This window comes from Camelus ferus, chromosome 2 (genome assembly GCF_009834535.1).
Source record: "Camelus ferus isolate YT-003-E chromosome 2, BCGSAC_Cfer_1.0, whole genome shotgun sequence".
In the NCBI taxonomy this organism is placed as follows: Eukaryota; Metazoa; Chordata; class Mammalia; order Artiodactyla; family Camelidae; genus Camelus; species Camelus ferus.
Genome location: NC_045697.1, coordinates 71,278,572 through 71,306,075, shown reverse-complemented (window position 1 = coordinate 71,306,075; position 27,504 = coordinate 71,278,572). Strand labels below are relative to the sequence as shown.

General features: G+C 41.2%; 1 protein-coding gene across 3 annotated transcripts in view; it reads left to right on the top strand.

Moving 5' to 3' along the window:
• Positions 1 to 16,162: 16,162 nt before the first annotated feature.
• Positions 16,163 to 27,504, top strand: part of PPP3CA (protein phosphatase 3 catalytic subunit alpha) — a 288,031-nt gene continuing 276,689 nt past the window's right edge. For all 3 annotated transcript variants that reach the window (XM_032460701.1, XM_032460693.1, XM_032460683.1), the window contains exon 1: positions 16,163 to 17,057. In XM_032460701.1, the coding sequence (XP_032316592.1) occupies positions 17,000 to 17,057 (58 nt within the window). In that variant the 5' untranslated portion in view covers positions 16,163 to 16,999. The remainder of the gene's footprint in view (positions 17,058 to 27,504) is intronic.

Sequence of the window (27,504 nt, the reverse complement as noted above, 5' to 3'; positions counted from 1 at the left end):
AGAAATAAATACTTGCCCTTTGAGTATTTAGTGGGAGAGGCATACAATTACAATCATTGGGGAAAAGACTATACTTACGTAATATGGTGATCGAGGCCAGCCTCATGCCTCTAGTGAGGTGCTGAGGAAAGAAGCCCTCATTTGGAGATAGGGAACTTTACTTCCAGGTTGTGTATATTTTATATATTGCCTATTTCTCAGTTTCCCTCTTTTATAAGTGAGAATAATTTTAATATCCACCTTATAGAATATTATGAGAGGTTAATAATATAATTCAGGTAAAATGATTAGTGAGTTCTCAATAAAAATAGATTTTTAGAAAATTCAGTAAGTGGACAATATATTTTAGTAGATAGGAGCTTGGCTTTTGGAGTTGAACAGATTAGTTTTGAATATCAGCTTTGCCATTTAATATCTGTGTGTCCTTAGGATATTCCTTAACCTTTAAGTATATCGTCATTTATAGGGTGAGAATTATGAGTGTTCCTTTCTGGTTTGCTGATGATAAAACTGTAAAATGCATGCAAGCACTTATTAAAGTGCCAGTATATTTTTCAGTGCTTAATAAATGTCAGCTATTTTTAAATAAAGCATCAAAGGTACCACAAAGCCCTCATAAGCATATAATATGGTACACATATGTATCAGAGTACAGAATGTCTTAGGTCAGATATCTTAGAGGTAGAGCCTAAGACAGGGATTCTTATTCCAGTGATTTATTGAGGACGTGCTCTCAGGAGAGGAGAGGAGGGGAAACAGGATAAGGTAGTGGAACAAACTAACCAAGCATGTAGTCCTAGTTAGACTCTAGCTTCAGTCTGATCCCTTGGGAAATTTTCAAAGCACAGATTGCACCACAGATTTACTCCCACATTATAGCAAGTGGACCAGCCACTGTACTGCTTTATCAGTTTGTCATTGGCAAACTTCTTGAGGAAATGGAAGGTAGAGTCAGCCCTCTAAGAAAGAAGTTCCCTATTGGGGAAGAGCAATTCTCTGGAAAAGGGGCAATAGTGAATTACCATTAGTCAACAATCCAGTTGATGGTGGATACAAATATGTAATTGATACAAATAAATGAAGGTGGGTGATGAATATAAATGAATGAAGGCATCTTTAGTGGGACATCAACAGCATGCACTATACAGCAGAAGGGGAAGATATATGTTAAAGGTCTAGACGTACTGTTATTAATGAAATTGATAGTTTAATAGTTTAGCTTCCTGGAAGTCAAAGAAGACGAGGCTTCAAAGTTTTTCTTAATTTATAAAAGTAACTTGATATCTTCTGTTTGGCTCTCTGGAGCTGTTTTATACCCTTCTCTTCTTTGGGCTGTATCTTCTGGAAGTTGGAATACATGAACTGCATCAAGTGTTCTCTTGATATTTGGCTTTTGATGGGTGAGGCCAATGGGATCACTGGAGGAGAAAATGAGCAAGAAGAACTCCTTGCCTCTGGGTTTAAATGAAGTGGTCATGTGCCTTCTCTGCAGGTCATAGGACCTTTGGGGAGCCCACTTTCTCGGAGTTTGTAATTACTCCCTCTTCTTGTCATTTTAGGTGGAGGAGTGGTAATAGCACTTTGCTGTTGCTGTCCTCACACTAGAACACATACACTGCCTATACCATTGTAAAGAGTTTCCTTACTAAACTTCGTTTAAAGTAGTCAAATACAGTTTGCTACCTATTTCCTGGCTAGTTTAGGGGGTACATCATTTAATTACAAAAATGAAAATTTTCCTTGCACTAAATTCTAGACACAGTTTGTTACATAAATAAATTCTGACTTAAAATACATTGAGTATGGTAGACAATACATGAGATGATCTTCATATGGACTTTTTTCTGGAAATCTTTCATAGTATTGAATTAATACTAAATCGCAATTCATCAAAATTATTACTATAGAAAGTTAAAATAATACATCCCAGGAAATTGGTGCTTTCACATAAGAATTACCTTATGCCTGTATGCAAATAAGTTCAGCTGGAAAACTTTGTCTTTCACAGAAAATCCAGAATCAAATTCCAAGTCAGTTAATTCTTCCTTAAAAGTATATATGGTTATCAAAACATTTTCTAACATCTAGTTTTTAAAAATCTAAGGAAATATACACAAATTCTCTTCCCCCCAAATTTTAAGCAATACTGACAGAAATTAAAGGCCTAAATAAATGGAGAAATATACCATGTTCATGGATTGAAGGACTCAGTATTATAAAGATTTTAACAAAAATCAATCTAAAAATCAAATGCAATCCTAATTAAAATCCCAGTGGACTTTTGGTAGAAATATGTAGTGAAATGCTATTAACGAAGGCAACCTCAAAGAAGAACAAGTTGGGGCAATCTGTTTTATTCAATGTCAAAATAATTTTGAATTTCTAACTCAATGTCTAAAGAACTACAACAATAAAGTGCAGTATTGGGTGCAAGAATAGATGAATAGACTAATGGATCAGAATACAGTGTTCAGAAATGGATCTGTACATATATGTATACTTGATTTATGTCTAATGTGGTGCTTCAGAACAGTGGCAAAGGGCAGTCTTTTCAATAAATAGTGTTATGTTAATTGGATATCCATATGGAAAAAATAAAGCTTATCACCACCAGTTCCAGAAGGAGTATAGAACAAAATGTGAAATGTAAAAAAATCTAGAAGATAACAAAGAGAATATCTTTATAACTGTGGAAGTGGCAAAGATTTCTGAAAACATGAAATGTGCTTTATCAAAAGGTGCCATTAAGACAGCAAAGAAGGCAAGTTACAGAGGAAGAGAAGATAACAACCGAAAAACAGGCTGGTATCCAAGATATAGAGAGAAGTTCTAAAGATCATTGAGAAAAAGACAAGTCTATATGGCAATAGACTTGAAAAGTCACTCACAAAAAAAGAGTATCAAAATAGGCAAAAAAATCTATGAAAATGTGCTCTTTATCATTACATATCAGGGAAATGGAAGATAAAGACATAAATTTGGGAGGTGTGTAGTGGTATGCCACCAGAATGGTAAAAACAAAAACAAAACAGAGAAAAACAAGTATTGGTAAGAGCATGGAACAACAAGAGCTACTATCAATTTCTGGGGAGTGGAGTGTAAATTGTTACAGCACTTTGGAAAACTGTTTACCAGTATTTACTCAAGATGATCATAAGCATACTTCATAATCTTGAAATATAACTCCTATGTATTATATCCGAAAGAAATGAACACATATGCACAAATGGAAAGTTCAGTAGTATTCACTGCAGCATTATTGGTAAAAGTCCAAAACTAGAAATAACCAAAATGTTCATCAACAATAAAATATTTAAATAAATATACATACATAGTAATAATATTCAGCAATGAAAATTTAAAAAATAGTTACACACACAAAACAGGCGAGTTGAGTGAAAGAAGGCAGATACATCATGTTAATATTATTTGATTCCACTTTCATAAACCTCAAACTGGCAAAAAACACCCCAACTTATCTATGGTATTATAAACTCTAAGATTGGCTACCTTTAGGGAGAAGAAAGGGCTTAATCATCGGGAAGGGGTCCAAGATGGAGAATGGGTGATTCCGGGATACTGGTAATGTTATATTTCTTGTGTCTGTCAAGATTACACAAGTGTGTTTACTTTGCAATAATTCATTAAACTATACATTTAAGACTTTTTCACTTTTTCTGTTAGTATGTTATATGTCATTAGCTTTTTAAAAAAAAAGTTATACAGATTCAAACAGAGGATGAAAATGATCAAATTGCGGTAGTCAAGTTTAAAGCTTTTGTGGTAGTAACTTGGACTGGAAGGACTTTCTAGAAAATCTAATCAGTTTGACATGGTTCCCTCTTAGGGCGTGTATATATTTGTGTGTTATCCAATATATCATTTGTATGTTATCCAGTATATTTTCTGCATTACTTTAATGTGTCTATTCATAGACAGAAAAGGAAAGGAAGGGAAATGGATATTCTGCAGCATATACACCATGTAAGGCACAATGATAGTTGCTTTATATATTTTTTAAACAATCATTAGACTACCATGGTAGCTATTGTTCACCTTTTTCAGGTTAAGACTCAGAAATGTTAAATACCCTGCCTACGATCATATATCTAAAGGCTATATATCCAAGGACATAGCTAGTAAATGTCAAGTCTGATTTCATAACCGACTGTTTAGCTCCATAGGATTGTATACACTGGTCATCAAACAGTGTGACATGGGAACAGTCTGAACTCCACTGTTTGACTTTAAGGTCAAGAGACCAGAACTTATACCACTACTCCATCATTTACTACCTGTAGAGCCCTGGGGTGAGATACTACATTGTTCTGAGCCTTGGTTTCCTTATTTCTCAAATAGAAAACTGGAGATGTTGGTGCTCTCCCAGATCCTCTTGACCATCCCGAGAACCTATCCCCCATCTGCTGTGAGTATTGACTAGAAAATGGCCCCCAGAGTAGTGGTCAAACAGGAACTTCCGCCTGTCCAGAGATCTTGACCAATGCCTGACAGGTACAAAAGGTCAACCCCTTGTGTCAAGGGGCTCCAACTCTGTGGTGCAGCTGGTGCTCAGAGCTTTTCAGTGGGAATAGACTGAAGCTCATGACAGGAAGCTCAGATGAAACTTCCTTCTTACTTAGTTTTTATTTCCTATCCTGTCCTGCTTCCCATGAGCTCCCTTCTCCTGAGGGTGCTTTTCCAATAAATCATTGGAAAAGAATCTCCATCTCAGATTTTGCTTTTAGATCACTTAAAATGAAAACATCCACTAAAATAGTATAAGAATAAAATGAAATGCATAGGAAATATTTTAACTGTAGAGTGCTATAAAAGTTCAATATGAATATTATGCAGAATTATGAAACAAGTAAAGTTCATTACTTTTCTGCCTTTTTCCTTGAGTATTAAAAATGACCACCTTTCAGACCTAGTATACTTGTGTTCTCACTTCTCTTTCACATTTTGAAACAAAAAATTAGTTAATATTTTAATCCTTGGCCCCTTAGCTAATCAAAGTGTTGTGGTCTTAAAGTCATCAGGTGTTTAAGAATATGAAAAGAAAAGATGGATTTGGTCAGCTGGCCTTGGTCATAGCAGTTTAGTCTGGGTGAATATATTTTGCTAATCTAGAGGTATTCAATGTTTTGCTTGAATATCTCCTAAAATTTTCTAATTATATTTTTAGTTGCTACCTAAAGTTTTATATTGAAGGCTTAATAGTTAAACATGATTATAAGTTATAGCAAATTGTATATTGCATTTGTATGTTAACTATTTTTCATCAAAATATTAGAGCATCAAATTAAACTTACTTAATTGAGAGGAAAAATATCTGCTGAAGAACTTAATTGGCAAAGCCAGTTCTTAATTGTGAAACCAGTAATCTAAATTAGGCTTCTCTGTCAAAAAAGCTGACTTCTTTTCAGTCACAGTAAACATATAAATATACATCTCCACTATCACTTCACTTCTGAATTCTAAGATATGTAAGTAATACATGGTTTGGGGAGATAGATAAAGGCACAGGAGCCTAGCTTTCTCTTAGGTAAGAAGGGCACTTTCCTCTCCAATATTCTGACTGCTGCCTTTATAGCTTCATCATCTTGTGATGCCCAGCATCACTTCTCAAACTGTTTCTTTGTTTGGCATCCTGGAAGTGCCTTGGGATAACACACCATACTGATTTCAGATGAGTGAAGAGAAGGCAAAAGGGTCTGTGAAGAGAGATGGAAAAGAAGTGGCAGGTCCCCGGAGATGCCTTGACAGATCAGTTTTAAGAAAGACTAAGGATGAACTTTGAGGATCCAGAAAATGGACCTCTGGAAATGTTCCTACCTGAGTAACCTCTGCAAAGCCTTCCTATATCCCCAGGGCTATGTGTTTTACCACCTTAGTCTCTGGGTTATCTCACGTTCAGACAGATGCCTGAGGGTAAGGGACCTCCATTGGACTCTATCCAGGATTCCTCCCAGGCAGAGTCTGTAGCTGAAAAAATTCTCCAAAGAAAGGAATCTTACAGGGGAATATATCATTATGTATCCAGTCTTACTCCATAGAACTGTGCACCCATGATTCATGCAAAATCATAGGGAGGATATTTGAAATGAGGCTGCTGAACAGATAAAACATTCAGCATATAGCCAAAGCCTTCCAAGGTTGGACAGAAGACCTAGCTACAAACACTCAGTAGAGTTCTCAGTTCTGAGTTAAGCCAGTGTATTTCCTGTCTTAGGAATATTTTCACATTAGTCTATCCATAAAGGGACAAAATGCTATACTCTGAGACTTAAGAACTTCATCCAACAGAAAGGACACTATTTGGGGGATTGGAAAAGGGATAGGAGTGAGGTCATACTTACTCCTAAGGTGGTAAGTCCATTACAGAGGTGGAAGAGGAGACTAATTTGAAGTAATATGAGAAATGATATAATTTTTAAAAACTATGTACCTTCAATGAGGTATTTGGTTGTTTTCTTGTACTATCCCTGTAGCCTAGTGGTTTTCAGTCCTGAATGGCAGGTGTTCTCAGTGTGCACCCGTATCCTCTCCAAACCTTTTCCATTTTCATGCACAGCAGTTCCCGTGTGCTTTTATCTGCATCCTCAGATGTCCCTGGCCTTTGCATCAGTGTGGAGAGAGCCGAAACAGCCTAGGCATTTATGTCTCCACCAATGACAACTGGGTAAAATACTCAGCTCTCTGGTCCCTGATGGGGACAGCTTGGAAGTATGACTTACCAGTCTGCAGAGGTCCCCTGCAGGATTGAACCAAAGTTCCCATTCCTGGGTCTTTGCTTGACAGTAGACCCTTGCCTGGCTTCCTCCCCTTCCCTGTCAGTTGCCATACTTTTCTGTGGCTTTTCCTTGGAACACTCCTAATAAATCACTGTTATATGAATCTTCATTTCAGGATATGTATCTGGGGACCCCAACCTTACATTCTGACTATCCATTAGAATTACCTGGGATGTTGATTTATTTGGGAGAATGGAAATTCTTCATCCAGGCCATGAATGAGAAAAACAAAGTGACTTTTTACCCTAAAGAATTAAATCATAAACTTTACCTTTTTGTAAATATATAACATTGTCCTATGTGATGTGTTATGTGTGTGTGCATGCACATATATGAGAAAGAGACAGAGAGACTGGGAGATACAGATGCATAAAGAGACATTCTCTCATGATATTTAGAATAATTGCTGACCTTGAATTGGAAAAAAGTATACATTGTAGTTATCGGTCTGGGTGTGTAACAGAACCAACAGGAAATACAGATATATGTATCTTTATGTGTGTATGTGTGTGTATAAAGAGATTTGTTTAAAGAATTGGCTCACACAATTGCAAACTGATGAGTCTGAAATCTGTAGGGCAGACTGGCTGTTTTGAAACAGGCAGGAGTTGATGCTGCAGTCTTCGAGGAGAATTCTTTCTTCTCCAGGAAACCTCAGGTATTGCTCTCAAGGCCTTCAACTGATTGGATGAGGCCCTCACTTAAAGTCAGTTGATTGGAGATGTTAATCACATCTACAAAATACCTTCACAGCACAATCTAGACTAGTGTTTGGTTAAATAACTGGGTATAGCAGCCTAGTCAGGTTGACACAAAAAGCAACTCATCATACTGTAGAAGTAATAAAGAAGAAAAAAAAATTGTTTTGTTGTGTCAAAGTAGTACCAAAACATGGCATTTGCAGAAACCGCTTGGCATTTAAGCAATATAATAAGTTTGCATATTATTAAACTGGTCATATTAACCTCTTGTAAAAGGCAGTGACTCACAAACATAAATTCTATATATTCTGTATATCTACATATAGATATATTCATATTTCTAGGTGATGTACTCACAACTTTGAAAATTAGAAAAGAAGCTAATGCTTCTAATAGTAGTTGACACACATTAGGAGAGCTTTTTTTTTTCCAGTCCAGTTTGTAGATTAATAACTGTCAATGATCACCCAACAGTGCCCATTTGCAAAGCCTCTAGAGTGTTGAGAGTGAGGGAGAAACCAAGCCCTGGCCTAAGAGGGAGCTAGCAAGATTATAAGAAGCTATCATGCTACCGGGGTCGGGTGTAGGGCCACAGGCCCTCGGGAAGATGTAGTGAGATCAAAATTGGGCCAAGTGGAGTGTAACTGATTCAGTCCAGTAGGGACGACGCAGCAGGGATAGGAACAGTTCAACATGAGAAGCAGGTCAGTAGCCACAGTCATGCAGGAGCATCTTGGCATGTAAAACAGAACTAAGATGCGTGCCCTAGTCACTGGGTATCAAACAGTAACGTGGAAGTCCCACGTGGGTCAGATGGATTACTGAGAACTGCTGATTGCCATTATTACCCTTTATAAATATTAGGTCTCCTTCTAATTTTAGACACACGGGAGGATTACATTCCTCTACCCCTCTTTGAAATTAGGTGTAGTCAAATGAGCAGTGCAGGCCAATGAAATGTGAGTGTAGTCATTGATGGGTGTCACTTCTGGGCAGAAGCACTTGATCGCTGGAGCTCTGCTCTCCTCTCCTTCTAGGTAACTGTGAAATGCTAATATGGATGCCTTCTGATTGTCTGATTGAAGCAGGCTGCAATGCTGAGCCAGCACACACAGAATGGAGGATGGCTGCCCTGGAGGGTGGCCCAAACCTGCAGAGGACTTCAAACTGTGTTAAGCTACTGAGATTTTTTCCATTTTTACTGCAGCATAGCTTATAACTTGCCTGAATGTGACATGGAAACAGGCATAGAGAATATTAATAAAACAGCTCCAAAACTTAACAAGACTATCCAGTCAGAGACTGTCTTTCTCTCTCTCTTTCCCTCTCTCTTTACATATGTTGTTTTGCTTTTTATCTTTGGCATTGAGTGTGCTGTCAAAACAACTGAGAAGGTCAAGGATAGCAGCAAATTATAGTCGTTTTTTGAATGAAGAAAAGGAAACACCACAATCAGATGGTGTCAGCTTCTGAAAATCCACAGAGGGCATAGAGTAGCAATCATAGCTGTTCTGTCTTCCATATGATTTAGTGAGAGATTTTCAAATTGTAAGGAACGTAACTCTCAAATGAACTCTAGAAAACAGTATTTGTTGTAAAGCTACTGAGGGGTCTCATAAATCCAGAAAAAATTTAAACAACTGGGCCTTAGGAAGGACAAAGTGGAAAACAGACTTAGGAATCTCTCTGTCTCTCTCCTCTCTTCACCCCTGCTGAATCTGACCTATGGTCCTTCTGACCTGCACGGCTCCATCTATTTACTCACCTGCACATGAATCATTTGCTAGTGGCCATCTCAGTCCCGGCCTGCAAGGCCTTTCATTCAAACAACCCCCAATGACTTTCCTCTGAATTTTTAAGTCAGGCTCTTCTGAGAATACCTGCTTAGCCTAACTTATTTTGCAAATTAGGTCTGGTAAGTTAAAGGTCACTGGTCCTTAGTTGTTCTCTACTTAGATATTCACCCACCCTGGTCCAGTCCTCTGTGATGGCAAGAATTGAACCTGTGACTTGGTGCTCATTCAGCAGGTGCTGCTGCTGAGGCATTTTATCTAAAAGGGGAGTGGGCAGGACAGGCATCCCAACGTATATCTAGCACAATTTCCCTGATTGTCTAGACTTCTTTGGGCTGGACATCAGGGACACCCTGAAAGAGAGAAGGAAACTCTTTTGGGGGGATTGCTTCTAAACAAACATAACCCAAATCCTACCCACTTCCTCCCTGAAAATTGCTAATGTCTGGCCAAGCTTATCACCAGAGAACAATTTAGATGTTGCAAACAATAGAACCCTCTGTGTATTTGGAGAAAGAGGAGCCACGAGTAGCACTATGCCCTCCCCTGGATTAACACACATAATTATTCTTACAGTGGGGACATGTGAGAGACACACCTCACACTAAAATGGAACTCCAGTATTCCCATTCCATTTCTCATCCTGGAGGTCTGAGTCAATTCTTTTTACTCTCTGAAATTGGATTTTGTAATTTAAAAAAAAATCTAAACATGAATTTTAATTTTTTCCTGCAAATGCTTTGAAATGCTTCTCTATTTCTGTCAGTTTTATTGAGATATAATTGACATATAACGTTCTATAAGTTTAAGGTGTACAACATGATTTGATATATGTGTATATGGCAAAATGATTACCACCATAAGAGTAGTTAAAATCCATCACCTCACATAATTACAATTTTCCCCTTGTCATTAGAACTTTTAAGGCCTACTCTCTTAGCAACTTTCAAATATACAATACAGTATTATGAACTATAGTCACCATGTTTTACATTACATCCCTATATTTATAACTTGATGTCTGTACCTTTTGCCCACCTTCACATAATGCTTCCACTCCAACCCCCTTGAAATGCTTATTTCAACTGTTGAGAAAATGAGAAGAAACTAACTTGGGCCAGCAGTGTAAGCTCATTCTTTCAACAAGCAGTTATTAAGCACCTAGTATGTGCTGGACATGTTACAGGCACTAGAGATTCGAATGGGAGCAAGACAAATTCCCTGCTCTCAAGAGTCATGTCATCTAGTTGCAGGAAGACAGACAAACACATCATACTCACAGCACGCCCACACATGTGCTTTCAAGTAATTATAGACATGGAAAAGGAGCTATATCAGTACACAGAGGCAGGGAATGAAAGATGAGGTGCTATTTTAGATAGGTATAAAGACTGCTTTGTTAAGATCACCAGTGAACTCCCCTTTTGTCAAAACCAATCGTCAATCCTCAGCTGTTATTTTACTCAAACCTTCAGCACTGTTGACACAATTCACTTCATTTGCTTGACCTCAGAATCAGCAGATTTCTCTCCCAGAAGCTGCTCCTTTTGTCAGCTTAGGTGGTCCCTCCTCTTCTCTCTACCCTGATAAAAAATTAAGTACTAGTAAGATGTGATGACTAGCAGTTTTGTACATCACCAGCCGCATATAAGACTATTTTAGGTCTTCTTCACAAGATATGCTCTCCATTTCCAGTGTTCCCTTTCTCAGTAAATGGTGACTCCATTTTTCCTTTGCTCAGATTCCAAACCTTGGAGTTCGCAACTCCTCTTTTTTAGTGTCTCACATTATCTAGGCAATCCATCAGTAAATATGCTAGCTCTGCTTTTTGAAAAAATTGAAGTATAGTCAGTTTACAATGTTGTGTTAGTTTCTGGTGTACAGCATAGTGATTCTGTTATATATGTGTATGTATATATATGTGTATGTATATATATATGTGTACACACACATATATATATACACACACATTTCTTTTCATATTCTTTTTCATTATAGGCTCTACTTTTAAAATATAATTGGAATTGGATAGTTATCACCACTTCCTTCTAAACTCTATAATCCAAACCACCAAATTTCTAGTCTGGATTATGACAATAGTCTCTTCCCATTTCTACCCTGCTGCATTCCCACCACTGCATCCAGAGTCAGTTCTTACAAGAGTGGTGGCTTTCTTTAAGCTTAAATCATATCATATCCCTTTCATAATAAAATATCTCTCATTTTACCAGAATAATGATCAGAATCTTTTCTATGGTCTACTAGCCCCTATACAATGTGAAATTACATCAATTCTCTGGTCTCACCTTGTACCACTCTCTTTAGTTCATTGTGTTCCAGTAACACTGGCCTCCTTTGACAATTCTTTAAACATGTCAGACTCTTATCAGGGCCTTTGGACATGCTGTTTCTTTAACCCGGAATGTTCTTTTTCCAGATAGCTGCGTAGATACTGCCCTTAGTTCATTTGAATCTCTGTTAAAATATTACCTTCTCAGTGAGGTCTTCCCTAAACAATCTGTCTACAACCGTGAGTAACACCACTTCGCTCATCACTCCTTTCGGTGCTGTTACCACTGTACATTATTTGGATCTTTATTGCTTAGTTCACCTGACATGTCCTGTATATATAATCGTTTTTAATTGTTCCTTGTTATCATCTGTCTCTTCTCATTAGAATGTAAGTTTTATGAAAGGAGAGACTTTAAATTTTTTTCATGTTATATTCCCAGTGTCTGATATGTATAGGCTTTCCAAAACTTTTGAATACTAGCAAGATAAGACCCCACTAATTTGAAGTAAGTGGAAAGATGGCTAGCCTGAGTGCAAGATTCTTTTTTTATAGAATATTTACTTGAAAATTCATGAATTTCCACTCAATAATGAGCAAAACTTAACTTGGCATAAGGTTAAATTTCTGCTGGCTTTAAAGAGTGAAACACATTCCTAATTACTATATTGATTTTGCATATGCAAAAATGCTTTCAGAGGTCTTGACAAACTTTCTCTTAAATTGATTTGCCAGGTCTTCCACCACATGGTATCTTTAGTTTAATTACTAAGCCATTTGTTATTGTTGATGTTGTCCTCAGAACACTTCACGTGGAAACTTCAGCTCATTTCAGCTCACGTATTCTGAAATTCTGAGTTTAGAAAAGCCAGAATACATAAAGTTTTACAGCATGAATAGTGCTTGGATTTTCAATATAATAGCATGTATATTTGTATTATTACTGCTATTTTAAATGTGAACATTTATGACTTGACATCATTAATCTATTCAGTTTTAAAATTAATAATGAAATTAGAATTCAAACTAGGAGAAAGGGCTATAAGATTTCTCTCCAGTATGTGTGTATGTATATATAAATATAGATATAGATAGATATACATACATAAGCATATATCAATATCAATATCAATATATACATATAAACAATCTCTAAATATCCCCAAGAGTAGGGGGGTAGGGACTGTAGTACTTAGCCTAGTGCATCATATACTGTATGCCAATTCACTTTTTAAATTCATGCAACAAAATTTGTTGAGCACTTACTCTGTGCCCAGAAGTGGGATACGTGATTGATACAAATACAAATAAAACAAATAAAAAATATGTTTATTAAATCTAAATTAATAATGATTGCCCACAGTCTTGCCAAATTCTTGACTAAAAAAATCCTTTATACATTTATGCATCACCTAGCATCGTATCTTGCATAGAACAGGTGTTTGAAACACAACTGGCCAATGAATAATTCATTTACAAAAAATAAAAATTTGAAGCTCATGTATCAAAAAATAAGAATGTTTTGTCTCTGGTAGTTGTGTTATATAACAGATACACAATAATTCTGGATATTACTTTTTCAACTAACATAATAACTTCTGTGTGTGAATTTGGTGATGTTAGCTACACTAACAAACATAGCCCAGTTTCAATGGAGCAACACAGTAAGAGCTTATTTTTTCCTTCATGTAAAGTTCAATGCAGATTTTCATAGTAGGTGGGCAGCATTCTTCTTTCTGGTAATTCAAGCACTCAGCTCTTTCCATTTGGGGTTACACTTTCTCCTGGACCCTAGAAGTCTCTATATTCAGCAGTAGGATGGAAGCCCATAGGCTGGGAGGATGCATATCTGTTGCTTAACTGCTTTAGTGGGAAACACTACAGCCCACAGTGCATTGACCAGAACTAGTCACATGGACCCACTTAGATGCTAGCAGGTGCAGGCTGGGATATGGAGTCCCTACCTGGGCAGATGCTTTGCATAGAGCAGAATACTAAAGAAGGGAAATACCTCTTTTTTGGTAGACAGCAAGTTTTTTTGCCAAGGTTTTTTCTCTTTTTCTTTTTCTTCATAAGCAGAGAGCATTGTTGAAGTCAACAAACAGTGATTGTAGTAACTTCTTGAAAATATAAATTCCAAGTGTAAGGTGATCTGATACAAGAGGTGATAAAATAAAGGACTGCTTGGGCAGTCTAACAGGATTAAAAAGAATGTCAGTAGCAAATAGTAGGACATCTGAAAAAAAAATCTAGATAAAAAAGATGATTTGGCTATTTCAGTAGGCCAGCTATGTGGACATAACTAGTTTCTAGTTAATATGTTGCTGTCTAGTTTTCCTTAGAGTAGGGTCCAATTTTGTTTAAGAAGATGTGTCTGTGTGGCAGCAATGTGCAACCATACACATGCATTAAAGGCACCTGATGATAATAAGATGTGTTGCAAAGTGATTATGATTCATAACTTTTTTTCCCACACATACCTCAGCTAGGAGGTGTCTCACACTTGTAGCGGGATGAAAGGTGTGCCTGAAAGGTGTGCCTTTATTTCCTATCTGTATCATAAAACTTTTCTATGGTGCTGACATTTTAAGCCTTCTGATCTTGGTTCAAAGTTTTTGGGGGTTTTTTTCCTTTAAAAAAAATACCTGAAAAGCGAGTCCAAATAACGGTGGGAACTATATCTGTTTGGAACATGTGGGAGAGAACACTGCATCGTTGGAAGTGAGCATCCCTGAACATGGTTTCCCAATCCTGCCTCAAGCAGGTCCTCTTCTTCACCCACAGGTCTTGGCATCCCTGCCCTGCTGTGTGCCACCTGGCCAGGGGCCAACTTCCCAAATCTGCCTTAGCAACTAGCTCTGCCTGTGCTCAGGAGGTTGTTTTCAACAACCTTTTTCTGAGGCAATACAGTGGCCTCTCAGAGCTCATGTTTTTATGACAGTTCTACTGGACTAGGCTTTATTACGAGAAGGACCATTTTCAAATACCCCATCCCCTACCCCACACAAATTACCTACCACAGTGTCTTGGGATAGAAAAAGAGCATGATACGTATTTATTGAATGTACTGTCTGCCTAATTATCACACAAATATCCTACGGTTGTGAACTGGGCAGAATTTGGAGCCAGTGACAATCTCCCTGAGCCAGAGACATATCCTGCATGGCCTCCTTTTGCTAAAAGGCCTCCACAGAGGCTCACCCGGCCTCCTAGTGTGAGGAATACCTTGCAGGCCACACTGCTGAAGCCATACCCTTATGTCATCAGCCAATTCCTAAAACTTCTTTTAGAGTTTGAACTTTAATCCCTGTCCCTAATCTCCCTGGGCGTCCTTGGTGCTGAGGTTGGTTGGAGAGAGGGGCTTTGGAGAGGTGACCTTCTTGCCGAGGGAGACCTGCTCCTCATTCTGTGGAGGGGCAGGCCGCTCAGAACTGTCACTCTTTGGTCTTCCACGCCTCCCATTCTCTCCCTCCCGCTCCTTCCAACCACAGTGACCGAGTGGGGACCCGCCTTGGGCTTCAGGGCCCTGCAGGTATCAGGAGCACCCAGTGGGCGTCGGGTTATCCGAAGGATCGGGGAAGGGAGCTGTGGTGTCACTAGTCCCCACTAGTGGCTCCATGCGCGATGTCAACAGGGAAAAGGCGATACTTTCCGGTGTTTCTCCTGCCCCCTGCCCATTTTTCCCTGGAGACTGGCAGGGCTGCCCCGGGTGACTCAAAGTTGTCCGGGGTCGCTTGGATTCCCATTCCCATCCTCAGTGGACAGCCCGCTCCCGCGTCCCATAGCGCCCGGCACGCTCCGCCACGTCCCTGGCCCGCGGTACTCAGGAGCGGCCCCTCCTCGGAAGGTGTGGATGCATGGGTGGAAAACATTAATAACCACCACATCGGCCCCCACAAAAGTCCCAATAACAAAACAACCACATATTCATGGCAGGCAGGACCCGTCTCCCCAAGGTAAGTTGTTTATTCGTCGCCGTTTTGGCGATCCTCCCTGGACAGCTGCGGCAGCGATAGCAGCTGTGCGGCGGGCCCCGGAGCTCCCCGCGCTCTTCCTTCCTCCGCCCTCTCTCGGTCGCCTCTCACCCCCACCCTCTTCCCTTCTCTCCCCGCCTCCTCCTCTCTTGCCCTCTCGCGGGCCACGCACACACCCGGAGACACCCTCCGCACTTGGCTACTCACACTGCGGCTTAACCCAGCCGACCAGGCACTGTTGCCAAAGCGGCGCAGGGTGTGGGTGCGGGGTCCAGGGGCGGAGGCCAAAAGGGGCTGCGAGTGGCATGGTAGAGCCTCTCTCCTAGCTGCGACCCCCTGCCGATTCTCCTTCCCTAATCCCGGTTTGCCAGCAACAGTGACACCTGAGCGGGGACTGGGCGGTGGAGGCAGCAGGCCCTCCGGACTGGCAGCAGGGAGAAAACAGATCAGGGGGCGGGGACGACTAGGAGGGGCGTGAGGCGGGACCAGCTAGGAGGCTGACACTGGCAGTGAGTGACGCGCGCATTAGCCAATGAACACCTGCAGCTCCAACGTCGGGGCGGGGCGCAGGGGGCGGGCTCCGCGGGGAGGAGGTGGCTGCCGGAGCGCTAGAGGCGGGGGCCGGGAGGAGGAAGGGGAGGAGGCGGAGGCGGGAGCGGCGGCGGAGGCGGCGGCGGCGGCGGCGGCAGCGGAGGGTAGGTTGCGTCCGGGACTGTGTCTGCCGAGCTCCGCGGCTGTGCCTGTGTGAGTGTAGGAGCGACGCGGGGAGGCAGAGACGAGCGCAGGCGAGCGCGGCGGCGGGACGTCTCCGGCGGCTGCGGATCAGCGGCGGCGCTCGGGTGTGGGGAAGCAGTGGCAGCGGCAGCGGCGGCGGCGGCGGCAGCAGCAGCAGCAGCAGCGGAGGCAGCAGCTGCAGCAGCAGCGGCGGCCGTCTCTCCGCCGCCGGGGACGCCAAGGCGCGGCTGGTGGCACTGACATCGGCCGCCCAGCCTCTCCTTCCTCGCCCCCGGCCCTCCCCATGTGATCCGTCTTAATCCCAGCAGTGTGCGCGCGTGGGGCTCCATTCCGCGGTGCCGGATCTCCGCGCCAGGGTGGGTGCTCGTGTGTGCTCTTCCCCTCCCCATCCCCCTTCCCCCAAGAATAAAAGAAGAACCGAGAGGCGTGCTTAGAAAATAAATAAATAACCACCACACACACGCAGCCCGGAGCAGAGTCGGCGGGGCTGGCGGCGGCAGAGGAGGAGTGAAGGCGGCGGCGGCGGCGGCGGCGGCGGAGCAGGAGGGACGCGTGGAGAAGGCAGTAACTTTAAAGCCAGCTGAGAGCCCAGACGTCCAGCCAAGCGGTTTGCAGCGCGGCGGCGGCGGAGCTGAGTGTCTGGCCCGCCGGTCCTGTCGGGGTGTGCAGTAGGACGGACAAGCAGCGCGTCGCTGTCCCCCGGCGGCTGGAGATGTCCGAGCCCAAGGCAATTGATCCCAAGTTGTCGACGACGGACAGGGTGGTGAAAGGTAAGCGGCGCGCCGCGGTCGCCCGGGTGCATGATGTGCCGCAGGCACCGGGGCGGCTCGCCTCGCCTCCCCTCCCCCCGCCCCGGGTTCTCTCCCAGCTCGGGCTACGGACCTTCTAGGATATTGTGCAACCCTCGAACCCCCCTCCCTCGCTCGCCCTCCCCCCACGCTTCCCACCCAGCCCCACTTGGGGCATTTTTATTTACGGGGGCGTCAGTTGGCAAATGGCTGAGCAGCGGGGAGGTGGTGGCGGGGGTGGCGGTGGCGGGAGGGGGCGCCCGGGGGGTGGTTGCTGGCAGGGTGTAGCTGCTGTGACAGAAATAGGAAGTGGGTGGCTGCTCGCGGGCTTGCATGGGATCGGGTTTATGGTTTTCTTTTGCAGAGGGAGGGGTGATTTATGGCTTTTAAAAAATTAATATGGCATTTTTATGTGGCCGTGGCTTTCCACCGCCTGCCTCGCTCGGGCAGGGTTCTCTCGGCGCTCCATTGCAGCAATTCCCTCCGCGCCCCCTCTTCCTCCCCCGAAAGGGCCTGCACAGGACTCGCGAGAGAGCGGGAGAGCGTGGGGGGAGCCCCGCTCTTCCTTCCGCGCGGGGCGGGGGCGGCCGCAGGGAGGGGGCGGCCCAGGGGACGCGCCGGGGGTGCGGGAGGCGGGGAACGACCCGAGAGCCCCGCCGCCGCCGCCGCCCGGGATTCCCCCGCAGGCCCTGAGAAAGACAAGGAAAGCAGTTCCCCAAACCTCCCTCGCCACCCCCAGGCGTCCGCCGCCGACCTGTCATTGCTCTTGAATGGTGCCCTGCTGGAGCACACCTCCCCGGGGGTAACCTCACCCCCCTCGCTTCTTCCGTGCCCCTGGCACCCGCTTGTTAAACGTGCTATTCGATTTCTACCATTGGCTTTTCTCCCCCGCCCCAGGATCACAGACTCCTGGCGGGGATGGCTTTGAGGTTTCTGGCCAAGAGAAGCCGGGATGCCCCGTGGGTGAGGAAGGGGACAGAGTAGTCTCCTTCTCTCTCGCATCAGTGAATCCGCCGTCCTCGTTGTAGTCCGTGGTGGAGTGGGGGAGGAACCACCCGACGAATCCTGGAAGGATGAGGCAACAGAACAGATATGCCAGGATTAAGTAGTATCCCTCACTCTTGGGGTCAGGACGCAGGGCAGGAATGGGCACGGGCTACGCGCGGAGCGGGCCTCTGAAATTGGAAGTAGCGCTGACTGATGTAGATAGAGTGTGTGTGTGTGTGTGTGTGTGTGTGTGTGTGTGTGTATGCCAGTGTGTTGTGTGTAGAACAGAGATAGTATCTACTGTGGCCTGAGCATGCAAGTAGAGTGCAAGGCAATGAAGTCATTTACACCGTGAGCTCTTAGGTGAAGTAACCTAGCAACCTAAAGACCATGCATGGTCCTTCTGGGGCTTCAGAGTGTTCATTGCTCCATTCAGGTTTGCTCAGTTTTTTAAAGTAATTGTGTGTGTGTGTGTGGTGTTGTGTGTGTGTGGTGTTGTGTGTGTGTGTCTTGTTTTGGTTCTATTAGAATCCTTCCTGCTTCAGTGCAGTATTCGTAGACTCATCAAGATAAGGAGGTAACATCTCTGCAAAAATGACTCGAAATAGGTCTGCTGATGCACAGCTCTTTGATCTGCAGGCATGGATTCTCATGTAAACAGTAAATTAAAATTCATACAGAAGAACAGTTTTGTATTAAGGGCCTCTGTTGACATTTTAAAAAAGCAAGACCTTTTGTTGAAATATCAGAGAATAACAACTATCTCCCTAATGTGTGAAGTTTAGTTGTAACTCCAGTCTGTATATTAAGATCACCTTTTTTCAAAACACTCGGTGTAAAGGCTACAATTCAAATGATAGCAGTAAATGTGTCAAAGGATAGTAAAATGTGTGAGTAATTAGAACACACTCATATGTGCATATATAAGGCCAGTTCTCTGTTTTAAGTCACAAAGTATGTATTCTTAACGTAAATATAAAATTGTCATCAAGTGAAGAATGTGAAAATAATTGTTCATACATTCTGGCTTGGTGTCTTTACCAGGTGATGTGAAAGAGCCCATTGAACCATTCCATGGCTATTTTGTCTTGCCTTTTTTCCAATGCTGTATTATATATATATATATATAATCATAAAGGGCTTTTCGTTATATATACACATGACCACTCATAATTCAAAAAATTTGGTTTACATATTTTTGCAGAACTGAAATGCAGAGGGTGTAATAGACTCAAAAGAGGAAAAGTTAATTTTGCATATATTTTGATAGAAATCTTGATGTAAAATTTTACATATGAAATTTTGTTTATAGAAAAAAGTTTTATTGGAGAATCCTGATTTTTATGATTATTTGAGATGATAACCTATTTCGATTATCAGTCTGTTGTGAAATAGCATTTCCACTTGAATATGTATGTGTATGCTTAGTGACTAGAAAGTACATATTTGCTGAATGGAAAACAGATTGCCAAACAATTTTTCCCATTTACAAAACTAGATAAGACATAGTTCACAAGGCCATGAAGCCATGACTTTAAATTTTGTTGGAACTTTATCACAGTGGTCTGAGATTGACTTATTTTTTTTAATGCAGGCAAGGGAAATTTTTGTGCTCCTTAAGCATTCTTATCCTTTTACAAAGTACAGATAATATTTGCTTACATATAGAAATAAGAAGAAAATGGATTGTTATTACTGTGGCAGGCCATGACATTTGTCTACAGTTATCTTCATTAGTGTGATCTGGCTTCTGTTGTATAACAAACTGCTATTTACAAGTAAAGCTGTGCTCGTGGTTTTGCTGTAGTAATGCGATGATGTGACAGCTTTCTTGGTTGGTATTTCCAGAACGTGACTTTAGAAAGATAGGTAGGTTGAGTTTCAGTCTCAACTAACTGTAATTTCTCAGATGTTCAGCATCTTCTTGAGTGTGTTCACAGATGGTGGTTAGTTTTTTTGAACCTTAAAAATGGAATGGAATGGCATTCATTTAGATAATGTCAGAAAGTTACTTCATCTAACAACTGAGGCTGTTTCATTTTGACTGTTCTTGGATAAAAATAATTGAAAGTGTACAAATTCAGAGAAAACATCTTGGTAGTGCCATTTGTTGAGAATCAGAATCATTTGATCCATTTACTTAAAAGAAACATTGCATAACTATAAGGTAAAAGATTGAAGGCAATAAACAAGAGAAAAACTATTTCACGGAACCCTTCTCCCCTTATGTCTGATAGTCTGATTTTTCTCTGCAGTGGTGCTCCCCAGGCCTTGTTCCAAACTCTGGCTTTCCTTCCCGTGTCCCTGTCTGTTCCTGCCTTTAACTCTTCTTTGTTTGGCCCTAACATTCCCTACTGGCTGTAGAACTTTGCTATAGGACAATAAAACACTTAAGGGAATTGAAACGTGAATGATGAGTCAGCTACCTTGTTACATCTCTTGCCCTTTCCTGTCTTCCTGTCTCCAAGTATATTGTAATGGGTGGGCCTTTCACCTTAGCTCAAACTGACTTTAATGGTAAAAATTACAAATACCTTGGCAGGTTGCTGAGGAGTAAATTCCTGGGAATAATTTGGGAGAGTTTCTCAAAAACTCTAGGTACAGCACTCTTGTACTTTATGTCAGATTGCTTTTGACTGTTGGGAATGCAAAATAAATAAATAAATAAAAAGCTGTCTTTCTTTGTATTGTCAGCTTGTATACTATTTGTATAGACAAAGAACACGTAGGAAATTCTAGAAGGATATCTGGGATCACACAAGCAAGCAGATTGTAGCTAAGTGAAATATTAAGTCAATAGAAATTCAAGCCACTAGTGTTTCTAGCTGAATGAGACTAGTAATACTACCTAATGAGAAAACAAAAATATGCTACATCAGTGATAACTGTCATGTTTGGATCCTGAAATGGAATATAAACAAAGCCATTTCTTTGCAGTGTATCAAGAAGAGCTCATTGTGAATTTATTTTACTAATGTTTACCATCAGCTGAGTTATTCCATGGATCTGGTCTTCCCTTTGTGTACAGTAAAACTGCATTAATTCAATGTCAGTCAGTGCCATTAATTGAAACTATGACTAAATATCAGTGTTTGGTGGCTGAAGTTTACATCAGCACTGGATGTGAAGGGGCCTGCTAACCTAATTAATACAATAAACAACACGATCTGGGCATGGTTAAATAAAAAGAGAACAAATTCTTTTCAAGACTTAGTGAACAGCATGCAAATTAATACTTGATTACAAATTAGATTGATATATTCATTAATATTTCCGGATTTCTACTATAAAGTAAATGTAACACAAGTGCATTTTTTCCAAAACATTCTGTGTTCTAAATTGCCATTAATTAGAAGAATTAACATTTAAAAAAATAGCTTTTTAGGAACCTCTACTTTAAAGAGCAATTTATATTGAGACATCCAGTTACAATATGAAAAAAGTAACACCATAGAATCTAGTTAAAGGTTTACTCTAGCATTTGTTTATATAGTTTAAAAATATGCCTTTTAAAATCTATTTGTTACTTTATGACCTGTTTTTATTTGTAGTTTTAGAGATATGAAATATGACTTTTGATACAGTATGCATTTATAACTTATATAATTGGCCTCTGAGGCTTTTCCTTATCGTTTTTTGTGTCAACCATGTGTAAAGTTGAAACTAATTATGAAACCAGATAAAGAATCCATTTAGAGTGACCTCATTGGAAAATAGCATTTTTCTAGACACATTCTCCTTTTAGCAAGTCCAGTTAAATTACCATTTTGAAAGTTCTGTGAAAATATTGGACACTTCCAGAACTGTAAAGAGTGATGATGATTCACGATATGGAACTTGGATAAAAACTAAAAAATCATCTTGTCAATTTTTTCAGCAACTTTCTGGCGTAGCAGTCTCTTGGTATTCAAGAAGAATATGGTGAGATTTTGAATTCCAGCTTCCTGTTAATTCCATTGTTAATGTATTATAACGCCACAGGCTCCTTTTCCCGTATGTAAAACGGCAGGGATTGTACTCACTACTCCCTTGTGAGAACCAGAAGATCATTAAATGGGAGTTGAGAGCCCAAAAGGTTACACTTGATCCACTGGCCTGGGAACAGCAATCCAGTCACTGCCGACACAGAATTACAAATGACAACGTATTAATGTATTTACAAGGGCACAAGAATAGTCAGAACCATTAATACTGAAATCCACGAATGCCTTGGGTCTACAATGATAGCTCATAGTGACACATTTTATAGTTGAAATGGAGACAGTAGACAGAATGCTCAGTCACAGGTGGGACTAGAGTAGAGCTAAGTATAAGCAAATCCTATGCTCTGGCAAAGCTGCGCCTCTCTGTTGAGAACCTGTTTGAAATTGTCACTTCTTTTGGTAATATTTAAGATAATCACATTTTGTTTCCGAATTTTCTTTACTGAATTACTAGCAATATAAAATAGTTTTACTAGGGGAAGCTTTTCTGTTTCTGTATTTAGCAGGAATTTAAATTCTGATGATAACCGTTACCTCATTTGATCTTGGCATGAGGTTCACTAAAGGAAAACTGTTAAACATTGTTTTCTATTCAGGTAAATATACACGCAGAAATACAAATAGCATACTCTCCTCCTAAGGAGTTTTATGTACTTTTATTTTGAAGGGTATTATTATAAGACTTTGTCTGGACTACAGATGATGGCCCAGATTGTTGCTCTGGTTTGAGGATTTCGTTAATTTCTAGGGAAAGCTCAAGTGAGAATATCAGTGCTTCTTAGGAGTTTACTCCTTTTTAAAAAATACAGTCATCAGGTGAATGATGTAGGCACTACAACAGGGTTTTGGTTTGTAAATTGTCTTTAGTAGTCTCTGCATTTTCAGCATTTTTAACCCATTTTCGTTTACAATATTTCCATCTCCTGTATTCATACAGGCTGTGTTGATCAATAAGCCGTCAATTATATTTCATGTAAGAAGGCAAATAAAACATTTCATATTCCTCCATGGTTAGGTGTTCTGAGTAATGGCTTAAATCAGATGGACTATCAACTTGAGAATGTAGATCTGTTGCTAGGATTTCAAATCCATTTCACAAATGCACACTCAAGCCTTTGATATTAAAAACATACAAACCCTGACTGAGGAAACAGTAATCCGTTATTGAAAGGCTGTGTTTCTGGAATTGGATGGATTCTTTTTGAGACCATCATAGAGAGAAATAGAACTTTATGTTTTTCTTCTTTTTATTTCTCTAGTCCGTGCTTTTGTTTCACAGAAAAAATATATTGCAACTCTGTTTTAAAAGATGGTCTATCTGACTTTCTACCAACTATCCCTTGCAACTGGAAATTCTGCACATACTGCAAAAGAGCGAAACGAACAAGTAGGTATCAGAGATTTATGTTAACAGCTGCCTTGAGATTATGACATACAAACACCTTTCCGTGTTTGTCAGTTTCAAAACTTTCTTAGGTTTTGAAGCCAGAAGAGTGATGGTTGATGGTTTTATTCATATGGAGCTAAATTAAAAAAAAATTCCCATCAGCTCCAGGATTCTAAAAATTTCAGAGTCTCTTTCTACAGTGATTGGATATCTCCAGTTTTTCTTTTTTGGGGAGGAGCTACTACTTCTGATTTACAATGTTTAGGTGTCTTGACATAGTATTAGAATGTTTTGGAAATTACAGTGTATCAGTGTCTAAACTGTGTCTCCCAGTTTGCTGTATATACTTGGAAGTTACATAAAATAAGTCATTAATATGTGTGTTCTAAGTTTTAGTTTGGGAAATATGGTCATTGAACCAATGGTGCGTAGCTCAATGGCCTGCTTATTATGCACCGAATAAATTCTTGTTGAATGATTTGGACAGTGCAAAATTATCATGTGCCTCCTGAAGCTGTAAATGGAGACACGTTATATGTTTATTTTGAGTGTATTTTATATATTCTGATTCTCTGTAAGTGGTTCTCTACAGTGACTGCTGGTTAATTGGAATGTTCCCTTCTCCAGCCACATCAGGGAATGGGGTCTGAGAAGGAGGCATTACTAAGGTGACACAGTTAGACTGAGGGCAGTTTTGTGGTTTGGTCATTTGGACTGGCTTTATGCCAGCTGAGTTTAAAAGGCTAAATCCTTTTCAACTTAGCATATTTGCTTGAACTTGAAAGCTTTCTTTCAATTTTTGTTGTATTTTTCCTTAGGCTGATCAATTTTTGACAAGTGAGAAAAGATATGTTAATCTTTCAGCGTGTGATTTATTGGGTGATTTATCTGTTTTAAGTATTGTCCAGACTTGGACTTAAAGGGAAAATGACCTGGCAAATTTCATGGGAAAAAACCAAACCAAACCAAACCAAAACAAAAAACCCAAAACCCCAAACGAAAACAGAGCAAAATTCTCTTTTTTTTTTGTTTCCATCTCAATTTATCATTTTCTGTAAAGTTTTTGTAATCCAGAAATGCAGCCTTCTCCAACATAACCTCCTGCCCTCCTCTGGCCCCCAAAACATCACTGAATGCTATCCAGTGGAAAGGTAGATGGGCTAGGAGAAGTTAAAAAAGGTGGCACCAACTCTGCTGACTCCTATATTCTCCTCAGTGGGCTTTAAGCCATCCGTTGACATTTGTTTTTAAACGTCTTGTGAGCTATGCCATTTTATCAAATTAAATTAAAAGCCCAATACATTCTCTTAAATGACAGAGCCTGAGTCAGGACTTCAGGCTCATGTTATTGTTTGCTTTTTGCAAAGGAATTAATTTTTTAATTATCATTACACCTGGCCTTGTTGTTCTGTTACGCGTATTTAATGCTAATAAATTAAAGTATACTCATACCTCCTCTGTGTGGGTCTGATCATTGGCGTGATAACAGTTCTCATCATTTAATTCTCATGATTCCAGCTGTAGTTCACATGTCACCTTCTCTGGGACTCGGGTCTCCTGATACCTTCAGTTGGAGTGAAGGGACTCAGTCTCTTCCTGCTCATAGAGGACACCTTGAGTAGAGCGTGTTGCTGTGATGATTTGTTTACCTGTCTGCCTCTCCTCCCCAGGAGACGGAGAGCCCAGAAGAGTGGGGATTGGTTCCACTTATCTTTGTATCTTTAGCCGGAGCACAGGTCCTACTGTAGAGCAGGCATTTGATATGTGGTTGTTAAATAAATGAAATAACAGATGAAGGGCAAGAGGAATTTACATTCTTAAATTATAGGGTTCTTTTCTATTATAAAATTTTGTCTTGTGAGCTATGCCATTTCATCAAATTAAATTAAAAGCACAATAGATTCTCTTAAAATGACAGAACCTGAGTCAGGATTTTACATCATGGGTGGCTTACAAACATGGTGAGTGTGATTGGCAAGTACCAATCCTGTGAAAGGGCTTTTTCACATGAGTTTTGAAATGCCCTGTTTCATTAGTTGGGCATTATATGTTTTTTTGCCCAGTAGCCAGCTTGCAGAAGCCTAACTGGCAGGAGTGGCTTACCCAGGGAGTGCTTGGTTTTCAATGAGTCAGTGTCAGGCAAAGGATGTGTAGGTCGGTTTACTCAAAGGTAGGCGATGTTTTTCCCTCAGGAAGACTGATGATGACACCCAGTTGTGGGGAGAGCTATTGTGGCAAGAATCGGGGAGGCCCAGATTAGACTTCACAATTGTATTGCTCACTTAGAGAAACACACAAATGCAAATGAATTAAAGTTAATACGTTTAGGAATCAGAACAGAGATGTAAGACGTGCTGCAGGCCCCGATACGAGGTGTCTGGGTAGTAATGGTAAAAAGTCTTCGGGCCCCCGAGTATGGGCGGCTCACGAGTCAGCCCCCCTGGCGGCACGTCGGCGTGGTGAATCCGGCGAGAAGAGCTCAGCCCTGGGCCCCACATCAGCCTGGAGGCTGTGTGGTGCAGCCCCGCCTTCTGCCCATTCTCCCCGAGGACCGCGGATGGATCTGCACCAGCCCAGACTTGGTCACCTGGCTCCTCATTGAAGCAGGTCGGCCAGGGCTTTCCAAGCTCTGATTTATGAGCCAGGATTTAATGTCTCCCTAGTACAGAAATACTTTACCTTCAAGGAGTTGAAGACCAGGGAAACTGTGGTTTCCTACACAAAGTCTCATCCTTGTCAACTTTTGCCGGGTTTTCGCTTAGCAACCTGGAGGGACTTGCTCTTGTCCTCACCTCCGGTCAGAATTCGACATGAGTAACTGTCTCAGGCCACATGCATTTCTAGAAATGGATGTGGAAGATTCGGACCATGTTGGGGGGAAAAAAGTGGCCCCCTCCAAGTGATTAAAGGACTTCAAATTGTGATGGGAACTGAGATTATTCAGTCTTTAAAGGAAAAGGTTGAGTGGTGATTTAACTATAGATTTTATGATTAGAAAGCCTCTTTCTACGGTGGATCACACTCTGATGTTATCCATCACCACTGTCGAGTGAATATGAGAAAACACTGGAATCATTAGGGATTTAGGTGGCTTTTTTTTTTTTTTTTTAACTAGTCAGAGACATTTAACACTGCATGGATGGTAAGGATCTTCTGAATGGAGAGAACACATGATCCTCCTTTATTTAGCTTGTAAATGAGATGTAAATCTAAAGTGATGAAAATTTTGAAGCTAGAAGAAACGTTGGAAATCTAACTCTCCGTCTGGCCTAGAGCCTGTCCTCTGATCGTCTGCTGGGGAGAGGGGTTGGAGGGTATGTGGGAAGCTTACTGTCTCCTACGGTTGCTCACATCTGAGCATAAACCGAACAGATCAGACTCTTAGAATTGGAAGGTGCATCAGAATCTAGCTCAGGCCATCCCCAGTGTGGAAGCCCCTGTCCAGACTCCCTGACAAATAGTAATCCCACTGCTGTGTGAACACATCTCGTGAGAGGGAGCCCTCAACTTCCTAGGATCTCCTGCTCTATCCCAGCCGTTTCTGCTCCCCAGATTGTCTCCTTGTGTTTGACCTTGTCTGATGCTCTGAAGTCCATGTTCGTTATTCCTAGCATTGCTCTATAGGGTTCGATTTATAAAATGAACCTTATCTGTCTTTTACAAGAGAGTCTCTTTGATATTAGGAGCAGCTTTCATGTTCTTAAGCCTTGTAGCTTTTCCCAACTGGTTCCTGGGCTTTTCCCCAACCAAGTAACCTTCTTTTAAAATCACAGCAAGTTTTCAGGCCCTCTTGAAACTGGAGACATGAGCAAATGTTCCTCTTGGCTTACCTCCTTCCGTGGAACCTCCAGTACCTTGGGCTTTACTATTATTGCTGTCCTGTGACCATGTGCTAACCTTTAAACTTCCTGGAACTTGGGTCCTTCGTTGCTGGGCCCCGTCTAGCATCCATTCCGTGGTGTCCAGTAGCTGGGTCAGGACTGCCTCTGTCACAATACTCTTGTTTCCCACGTTCTTCCTACTGAAATTTCCTTCGGTTGTACCTCTCCCAGGGCCTTTGGAGCTCTAAGGT